The 10,293-nt window shown below is 51.1% G+C and overlaps 1 protein-coding gene across 2 annotated transcripts; it reads right to left on the bottom strand.

The window, feature by feature from the left end:
- Window positions 1–318: 318 nt before the first annotated feature.
- LOC122390815 (tyrosine-protein phosphatase non-receptor type 11-like) lies at window positions 319–8,939 on the bottom strand. 2 transcript variants are annotated; one of them, XR_006258226.1, is made up of 3 exons: window positions 8,790–8,939; window positions 1,446–1,516; window positions 319–381 (listed from the first exon to the last, which is right to left on the bottom strand). XR_006258226.1 is itself a non-coding variant. In XM_043384147.1 (2 exons), exon 2 carries the CDS (start codon window positions 3,821–3,823, stop codon window positions 1,862–1,864), a length of 1,962 nt encoding a protein of 653 aa, XP_043240082.1. In that variant the 5' UTR covers window positions 3,824–3,843; window positions 8,790–8,851; the 3' UTR covers window positions 1,505–1,861. The 2 variants fall into 2 exon arrangements, 1 of the variants encoding a protein (XP_043240082.1); XM_043384147.1 differs by lacking the exon at window positions 319–381 and having other exon boundaries at window positions 1,505–3,843; window positions 8,790–8,851.
- Between the last annotated feature and the right edge of the window lie 1,354 nt (window positions 8,940–10,293).

The raw sequence follows: 10,293 nt of genomic DNA, 5'->3' as shown, positions 1-10,293 counted from the left end.
TTAATTATTGTGTGAGTCAGGTAACCGTGACGGTGTGAATTGCTTTACACGGTGTTTTGGTGATGTGATTGATGTTCTTGACTGGATCGTGAAAGCAAGTAATTGAAACTTTATAACAGATATGCACACTCTAACACATAGTAACGTGCATAAAATAAAAGCCATTTCGTGAAGTAAGTACCTACTGAAAAAGCAAGGCTGCTAACAGCTGGTTGGAGAAGACGATCAGCTTCAAACGGCGAAACATGCAAACAGAAAACTACGAAAAAATAAGGATGCTTCTTTGATTAGTTTTACAACTTACGTGTAGCCTTGCCATTTGATGAGGTACTGTCTTCGTCCCCTGTCATATGCTAGGATATTTTCAACGATATAAAACTCCTGAAAAGGAAACAAAACAATAATCAATTGTTTTCCTCTCTATATAGCTTGTTCCGCTTTTCTATCAATGTGTACAGCAAATCGCGATATTCAACAAAAACTTTTTCAAAAACTTAGGTACTGCTTACGTTTGATAGCGAATGCTACAATTTTGACCCGAGCCGAACAACGGCAAGATACACAGATTGTAAGATAATTATTTTTGATGAGCTTCCGCAAGCAGGGGCGTCGCCACTGGGGGTCCCTGAGATCATAAATCCCCCACATCTCTTAAAACCACGGGGGTTGACCCCTCACTTTTGGGTGCCGAAATCGAAATAACATTAAATCAAATATTTTCAATCTTATTTTGCTGGCCGCTAAAAAGAGTGGCCGAAATCCAGGGATTTTTTTCAGTTTTTGGTAGGGGAATTCTGACTGACAGTCCAATCCGGCACTCGAAAATCGAAAATCACAGTCGAAAATCCGCGGCGACGTCGTCCGAAAGCTTGTTTGTGTTGTTCTCTATGCTCGGGGTTACATGAGCAGAGTTAATACGCATTACAAACGGACTACAATGGTGAGCGAATAGGAAAATCCGTTCCTGATACGCATTTACTTGCTCATGTAACCCCGGTAAATGACTAATAGAAGCCGAGATAGAAGGGGTGTTCAAACTCTCACCCCAAACAGGCGCGACGCCAACGGGGGGTCGCCGGGGTCGTGGCCCCGCGCTTCTGAAAAACGCGGGTTGACCCCTACTTTTGGGAACCGAATATGAAATAAAAAAATGAAATATAATATTACAAACTTTGTTTTGTTGTAGGTAGGTACGCTAAAAAATAGTGACCGAAATCCGGCAACTTTTCAATTTTTGGTATGTGTTATTTTGACTGACCCGACCACCCATGCCAACCCATCCATCCCCCGCCGAAAATCCATGGCGACGCCGCTGAACACACACTACCAGTAGGAAGATGATGCAAAAGCTGGAGTGACTTTTAGATGATGTTTTAACAACCAACTAGGAACAGCAAGCACGGTAAAAAAAAAAACAGTAAAAAATCTTATTGAGAAACGCTTACCTGGAACGTCTGGTGTCTGGCGATCCGCTTTCGCGGGCGCGTAAAAAAAAAACCTTTTACGCTTCATAGCTCTGAAACATGTGCAGAAATGGTGCAACAAAGCTTGGTATAGTATGGCATACAATGGCCGGCGACTGACCAGCGAATGTTGTCCAGCGCGATCCGCCACATGTCACTGGTGTGGACATACTGAATATATACAACGTGCCTGTCACCGGCACCGAACGCACGTACAGTTCCCAACCGCAGCAGCCTGCGCGGCGATGCACCAGATTAGAGTGCACCGCCCAAAACGGACATAATGTTTGGAAATGATGAAAAGGAAAGATACAAACTCCGGGAAAGTAAAATACAATGTCTCGGAAATGTCAGGGAAAGTAAAATACAATGACATCTGCTGCCCGCGCGCCAGCAGCTCACGCGTCAGCTCGTCCGTGGCGGCAGCGGCCGGGAGCCGGCGCGCCGCCACGCGCCTCCGAGCCGCCTCCGAGGCAGAGGTAGTATCTGAGGAGTCCGAACCAGCCGCTCCTGCCGCTGCTGGAGCTGTTGTTTCCGCTCCTGCTGTCCCTGCCACTCCGGCCGGGCCGGTGTCCGTGGACAGTGTGTCGGAGAAGGTGACGCCCTTGCGGCGTGGCGCGCCCGTCTCGTTGCTGCTCGCCCACCGGCTGAGCGAGGAGGTGGAGCACACACAGCTGGCCTGGTCTGCAGCCGGCCGAGCAGGCGCCCTGACCGCGTCCCCACCTCCGGCCGTCCTTGGTTTCCGAGCCGGGAGCGCCGGCCGCCTCCGTCGAGTAGCGGATGTTGTTGTACTCACGGCCCATCTTCTGACTCACATGCTCGGCCTGCAGTTTGAGCTGGATCGTTTCGATATAGTATTGAACGGCCAGATAGACGAACTTGTACTGCGCCTCTGTCTGTACCATACTGGAGCGCTGCGAGCGAACCTGCTGGATCGTACGTTGGATGTCTATCTCCGTGTCCAGACCCTGCCTGTCGATCTGGCTGAGGATCATATCGATGACGATGAATGTGCCGGTCCGTCCGATGCCGGTCGAGCAGTGCACGACGATCGGGCCGGCGCCTGCGATACTCTCCTGCTGCGAGTTTACGTCGTGGAGAAAGTTGAGAACGCATCCAGGGTCGGTAGGTACGCCGTGGTCCGGCCACGCCCGGAAGTGATAGTGGTAGATTTTCCGTTCTTCGCTGCAGCCCTTCTTTTTGACGTTGAAAGCCCGCAGAGTGTAGTCGACGGTGGTCGATTCCGAGATGTTTGACACCGTCATGCTGCCATAGGTGGCCTCATTGTCCACCTCCGGCCAGTAGCGCGCGCATTTACCCCTGCTGCGTTCGACCTCCTTGGTGGTCATGACGATGACACGCGAGTTCTCCTGCCAGACCATCCACCAGAGGTCGGCGATCGTGGTCGGGAGGCAGCCCTGGGTGGCGATGTACGTCTTACTGGGGGCCTCGCCCGCTAGCGAGTCCTCCTCCGGCGTGATGTAGTTGGCGTTGATGTAGTCCGCTCCGGGCCCGAGCGCCTCGCGGTCCCGCAGAATCACCCGGGTGTGATCGAACGGCAGGATGTTCTTGTAGCGGTTCTTGTTTCTGCTCTCGGCACGTTGGCCCTCCTTTCTGCTGTAGAGGTGCTTACACTCCTGCTGTTGAAGTGACTCGTACTCCTCCCAGAAGCCGGCGCCGTGCTCCTTCTGCAGTTCCTTGACGCGATTGTCGATGCCGCTGGCGTTGATACGGGTCGCGTTGAAGGGCATCTTCAGGTGGACCACGGTGCCGGTGGTCTCAACCATCAGGTTCTTCTTGTAGTGGTCCACCAGCTCGGCTAGAGTGTCGAATCTTGTACCCCCGCCTACGTCATACTTGCCGTCCTGGCACCGTATCATGACATGGGTGATTCGGTCATCTGTCCGCACTGACAGCACGTAGTCGCCCGGTTTGCTGAGCGATTCCCTCACGAGGAAGCTGCCGTTCTTGCCCTTCTCGATCATCAGCTTCTCTGCCTCTCGCCCTGGTAAGTGGCCGTGGAACCATCTTTCTGTGGTGGGGTCGGCGCAGTTTAGCGGATGCCGGAGCTCGATCACCTCTCCATTCTTCTCCTTCAACTGTCCCTGTTTCTCCATGTAGAACTGGATGAGCTCGGTGAGCGTGGCAAACTTCTCGCCCCCATACAGGTCGTAAAAGTCGCCAGCGTTTTGTATTTTGATGTGTGCGACCTCGTCGTTCCGTCTGACTGAAAGCGTGAAGTCTCCTGGATTCGATTTGCTCGGTCTTGCAAGGAAACTGCCGTTGAAACCGCGAGTTTTCAGCATCTTCTCTGCCTCAAAGCCGGTGATATCGGGGTGAAACCATCTTCTAGACATCATCCTGAACTTGTCTTTTAGTGCTTAAGGAAGAGAAGGGTAGGAAGGGTAAGGGTAGGATGAGAAATCAGATGGTGAGACAATCCATACGCTCTAGTTGTATATGCTGGACTCTGTAGGTACAGCCCACCGCTAAAGTAATGTAGGGTTTTACCAATCTCAACGGTTGGCTTTGACTGGCGATTGTTTAATGCGGAGTGATCGAAAAGAAGATGTCAATAGCTAAAGTTGCAGCTGCAAGGGTGACGATCCATATAAGCTACATTCAAAGTTTCATTGTAGTCTGGCTAATCGTTCCTAAGCTTCAGAAGCAGAACATACCCATGACTGAAACCCTACATTACTTTTGCTGTGGACTGTACCTACACCAGAATCAGAACAACAGAACCGAGCTTGCAAGGCTGCGTAGTTAGTCCACAATTTTGCAAGGTGTAAAGGCCGAAAGGCGACCTGATAAAAAAATCAATCAATATAATTAATTACGTGAAGTCTGTACGTGGTGTCACAAAATAAATCGCTCAATATCTCGACAACGGTGGCACCTGCAGAGCTGAAATTTTAACACGAGAATCTCCCATCATCTGTGGCCACCATCGTGTCAACTTTTCACAGTGATTGGTCGAGCCGTTTTGTGTCTGCACGCGCTGAAGTGGGGGCATGTCCTGGCCCCAGGCCTCAACATGAGTGGCGGCGAGAATCGGGTGAAATTGGCCGATTGGACGGGCGCCAGCCGGCTTCAAGGCCAATAACTCGGCAACAAAACGTCGCAACGACATGCAGTCAACACTGCTCGATAGAGAAGAAATGGGCCTAGAGATCTGTATGCAATTTGTGGCATAGCACAAATTGCATACATAGCACAAATTGCCGGCCTGCTCGAGCGGCGCTGGCGCGCGCACGGTGGCGCCAGTGTGCGCGCCGCCGCCGGTCACGCCGAGACGGGCCGGCTGGCCGCCGGCGGCGGCGACGGCGCCGTGCGCGCACGGCTGGGCGGCGCTGGCCGGCAGGCACGGCCACCTCGTCACCCTCAGACCCGACGGCGACACCCTGGTGAAGGCAGCTGAGCGCCAAGTCCTGGCCGACAGGATCCACAGCCTGCACTGGCTGGACGGCGGCCGGCTCCTGGTGGGAGACGGCGACGGCCGGCTGCGCCTTCTCACAAACGTCGGCGACTGTCTGGCGGAGGAGCGGCGCCACCTGCTGCCGCCGAGCGGACAGCGCTGGCTGACGGCGGCCGCGCTCACCGAGCCGGCGGGCCGCCTGGTGGCCGCCGACCGCGACGGCTCGCTGCAACTCTTCACAGCCGACCGGCTGGAGCCGGTTCAGACGCTACGGCGCCACCTCCATCACTGCCGGAGCCGGAGCGGGTGACGGAGCCGGGGTCGGAGCCGGTGACGGCGCCGGAGCCGGCGGCCGGCTGCTGGTGACGGCCCGGGACGGCACGGCGCGCCGCCTGCGGCTCACGGCCGCCGGCCGGCTGGAGCAGACGGCATGCCTGCGCCTGCCCTGGCAGTGGGTGGCCGCTACGACCCGTGTACACGGATAGCTCGCCCTGGTCGGCTTCCACGCCAACCACCTGGTGGTGTGGGCGGCGGCGGCGGAGCGCGAGGTGTGGCGGGTCGACTGCGGCGGCGGCCACCGGCCCTGGGCGCTCTCCGTGTCGGAGCACCGCGCCTGGCTCTCGTGGGTGGCCGGCGGCACCGTGCGCCACGTGACAGTGCGCCTCGACCACCTGCGCACCACCGTGGCCATGGCCGGCGTGCGGTGCGGCGGCGGCGCGGCTCGGCTCGGCTCCGGACGGCGGCGCGCTGCTGGGGCTGGCTGGCGAGGACGGTACGGTGCGGCTGCTATCGGCCGGGCCCTGCTCGCGGCCCGGAGCGCCCGCTCTCCGACCGTTCACCACCCTGCGCGGACACCCGATCACAGCGTGCGCCGTTTGCACCGCCGGGCCCGGTCACCTGGCGTCGGCCGGCGGGCGCGGCCAGCTGCTGCTCTGGCGGCTGACCGAGGGCGGCGCGGCGGGCGTGGAGCTGGACGGCCACCGCGTGCGGCCCGAGCCGAGCCGCCGCCGGCCCGGCGGACCCGCAGACGTCCGAGACGCGCTACATGGAGCTGGCGGCGCGCACCGGCCCCGGCGGCGGCGGCGGCGCGGTGGTGGTGGCGGCCGCCGGCTCGGACGGACTGATCAGGCTGTTCGGGTTTGACGCCGGCGCGCCGAGTCCGTCTCTGCGGCTACTGGCCGCTGTGCCGGTGGCCGGCCGCTGCCTGCTGCGGCTCCGCTGGCTGCCGGACGGCCGGCTCCTGACCGCCGCCGGACAGGTGCATAAAGAAAATTGAAATTTGACCATGACCTTGTACCGGTTTTTCTGACCTGGTGACCTGACCCAAGGTCACCCGGACCTGAAATTTTCAGGTCATATGTAAAAAGGTTGTCCCAAAGGCTGTGCCAAATTTGGCGGCGCTGCGCGCCGCCCTTTTTACGCCATCTTTGAAAAACCTTAGGGGGGGTCGCATCGCCCCCCCTGCCAGGGCGAGGGTTAAGTTTGAGGGTCTGACATGTTCTAATCAACGTGATGAATGCATTTCTGAAGACATAATTGAGAAAGAATGAGAGGGTGTCAATCGCGCACCAAAAACGATACTTGGTCAGGTGCACACAAAGCCACTAATACCATGGCTTGTATGTGCATTTCCCCTAAATAACTACAACTGTTATTTTTGGTACTGGCAAAAGCATTGGAAACACTGAGGCTAATTCAGTAGACAGAATTATAAAGTAAGCAAAGTTGTAGAAAAGAAAGACAAAAAAACCTAGGTTGAAAACGGAAAGTTCCGTAGAGCACTTTTGGTATTGGGTGAATCTTGGGAGCTGGCTTAAGTTTGAGGGCTCTAACATGTTCTAATCAACGTGCTGAATGAGTTTCTGAAGACACAATTGAGAAAGAATGAGAGGGCGTCAATCGCGCATCAAAAACAGCACTTGGTCAGGTGCACACAAAGCCACTAATACCATGGCTGTATGTGCATTTCCCCTAAAATAACAACAACCCAGTTATTTTTGGTACTGGCAAATAGCATTAGAGACACTGAGGCTAATTCAGTAGACAGAATTATAAAGTAAGCAAAGTTGTGGAAAAGAAAGACGAAAAACACCTAAGTCGAAAGCGGAAAGTTCCGTAGAGCACTTTTGGTATTGGGTGAATCTTGGGAGCTGGCTTAAGTTTGAGGGCTCTAACATGTTCTAATCAACGTGCTGAATGAGTTTCTGAAGACACAATTGAGAAAGAATGAGAGGGCGTCCATCGCGCATCAAAAACAGCACTTGGTCAGGTGCACACAAAGCCACTAATACCATGGCTTGTATGTGCATTTCCCCTAAATAACTACAACTGTTATTTTTGGTAATGGCAAAAGCATTGGAGACACTGAGGCTAATTCAGTAGACAGAATTATAAAGTAAGCAAAGTTGTAGAAAAGAAAGACCAAAAACACCTAAGTCGAAAGCGGAAAGTTCCGTAGAGCACTTTTGGTATTGGGTGAATCTTGGGAGCTGGCTTAAGTTTGAGGGCTCTAACATGTTCTAATCAATGTGCTGAATGAGTTTCTGAAGACACAATTGAGAAAGAATGAGAGGGCGTCAATCGCGCATCAAAAACAGCACTTGGTCAGGTGCACACAAAGCCACTAATACCATGGCTTGTATGTGCATTTCCCCTAAAATAACAACAACCCAGTTATTTTTGGTACTGGCAAATAGCATTGGAGACACTGAGGCTAATTCAGTAGACAGAATTATAAAGTAAGCAAAGTTGTGGAAAAGAAAGACCAAAAACACCTAAGTCGAAAGCGGAAAGTTCCGTAGAGCACTTTTGGTATTGGGTGAATCTTGGGAGCTGGCTTAAGTTTGAGGGCTCTAACATGTTCTAATCAACGTGCTGAATGAGTTTCTGAAGACACAATTGAGAAAGAATGAGAGGGCGTCAATCGCGCACCAAAAACTGTACTTGGTCAGGTGCATACAAAGCCACTGATACTATGACTTGTACCTATGTGCATTTCCCCTAAAATAACAACAACCCAGTTATTTTTGGTACTGGCAAATAGCATTGGAGACACTGAGGCTAATTCAGTAGACAGAATTAGAAAGTAAGCAAAGTTGTAGAGAAGAAAGACCAAAATCACCTAAGTCGAAAGCGGAAAGTTTCGTAGAGCACTTTGGGTATTGTGTGAATCTTGGGAGCTGGCTTAAGTTTGAGGGCTCGAACATGTTCTAATCAACGTGTTGAATGAGTTTCTGAAGACACAATTGAGAAAGAATGAGAGGGCGTCAATCGCGCATCAAAAACAGCACTTGGTCAGGTGCACACAAAGCCACTAATACCATGGCTTGTATGTGCATTTTCCCTACAATAACTACAACTCAGTTATTTTTGTTACTGGCAAATAGCATTGGAGACACTGAGGCTAAATCAGAAGTTAGAATTGGGAAATAACCAAGGTTTTAGAACAAAAACAGCCCAAAAAAACACTTTATAGGTACGTCAGAAGCGGAAAGTTTCGTAAAACACTTTTGGTATTATGTGAATCTTGGGAGATATCACAAGTTTCAGGGCTTTGACAAGTTCTACTCTATGCGCTGAATTTGTTTATGAAACAGAATTGAGAAAGAATGAGAGGGCGTCAATTGCATTTGATGCACCGAAGCTGATTCAAACTTGAACTGGATTATTATCAAGATTTTAGAAGAGACAGACAATGATACTTATCTTCAAAAGGCAAAATATCCAAAGAACACCACTAGGGATTGGGAGATCCCTGGAGGCTGGAAGGCATTATTTGGTACACTTTCAATAAACTTTAAGAGTATACACTCCCAGCGCCCTATACCGCATTGACCTATCTGCCTGAATAAGCCTGGATTAAATCTGAAAAGGCTTTGCCATCATAATTCAAATATAAAAATATGTACCTAATGTTGCACTTCCGAATCGGACCACAGTCTCAACAAAGGTGACGAAAATCCGCGCGAAAACCACCGGAAAAGTTCAATCCCTGACTAAAATCGAATACACTTCTTATGGAAACGCGGTAGCAAGCACGCGAGAGTTCAACCAATGAACTTCGGCGAAGCTAAAGGCATCTTAGTAAACTGACCAATCAGCATAATGTACCAAATGCGTCATAGTATAAAACACAAAATCAACGCGCAAGAGTATCGAAACCGCTTCTTCCCTGCCTATCTAACAAAGGATTCAGGTTTTGAATCTGATTAAAAAAAGTTTAAAATTAAAATTAATGAAATGATATTTTCCACTTAACTTCGGGTAGTCAGTCACACCAAGAGATACACCAGCACATACAACAATTTGAGTATGCATGGAAGCAATGTATGCAATGCGCAGCTTTTGTAGAACGCGCGCTAGTGAGGACGCGTGGTGATTATTATCATACTCTCTTTAATTATGTGCTATTCAATTTAAACATATTTTGAAGAATATTATCATGTCTCTTTTTTATAACTTCACCTAACATGGCACATACTTAAATTAAGGACATAATTCCTTCTTATATCATGAGTTCTTTTACGGTGAAACCTCGACCACCACTATTTCTCACACGAAGGACAAAGTACGCGCAGTTAAACACTTCACACATCATTTTCACACACGTCATAATTATCGTGAAAAATAGGGACACTCTAAGAATTCGTGAGAAAGCCTTCGAGAGCCAAAAGATGCTTTGTAGGATACTAAAAATTACGAGGACACCGAAATGTCCTCGAATGTGAGGGGGGTGTCCTCGAACTGCAGAAGTGTTATCTGAAAATGTCCCCAAAGGTGACGGCTTACAAGTGCACACACACACACACACACACACACACACACACACGCACACACACACACACACACACACACACACACACACACACACACACATACGGGTCTCCGGGGCATAGTCGGGACCTTGTTGAAATGCGGCGGAGCGGGGACCGACCCGACACCCCTTTAAAATGGTTGGATCGAGATGGAGATGGTATAGCTGAAATCAGGGAGGCAAGTAGATTGCGATTGCAATAATCTTGAAGCGCTTGGCACGTTCTGAACGGATCCGTATGGTGCAGTCATGTGGGGACCAGCGGGTATGACGTCATAACGTACATACACAGCCATGTGGGAACCGGTCCTTATTTCGAGTGATGTATCAGACTGGATTTAAAATGCATACGTCTCCGGTATCTGTGGATCTAGAGACGCAGCCAAGGGAAGCACCTATACCGGTCCAGCGTGTTAGCATGGACATGGACAGAAAACCGAAAATAATGGACACGCATATAATTTATGTTCCCGTCCAAACTACGAAGCTTGGCAAACCGATTCTTGGGGTGAATGTCGTATCCACGAAGTCCGTTTCACACATCTCTGACCCATGTAGATAGCTCCCAGCATAAAAGAGACAGTTTTTGATCATTGCAT

Source organism: Amphibalanus amphitrite, unplaced genomic scaffold (genome assembly GCF_019059575.1).
Source record: "Amphibalanus amphitrite isolate SeventyFive unplaced genomic scaffold, NRLGWU_Aamphi_draft 000410F_arrow, whole genome shotgun sequence".
In the NCBI taxonomy this organism is placed as follows: Eukaryota; Metazoa; Arthropoda; class Thecostraca; order Balanomorpha; family Balanidae; genus Amphibalanus; species Amphibalanus amphitrite.
The sequence above is the reverse complement of the archived record's forward strand: the minus strand, read 5'-3'. Positions and strand labels throughout refer to the sequence as shown.

What these genes read in the sequence shown, in the direction of transcription:
- LOC122390815 (XM_043384147.1), bottom strand. Translation starts at nt 3,823, where the DNA reads ATGATGTCTAGAAGATGGTTTCACCCCGATATCACCGGCTTTGAGGCA.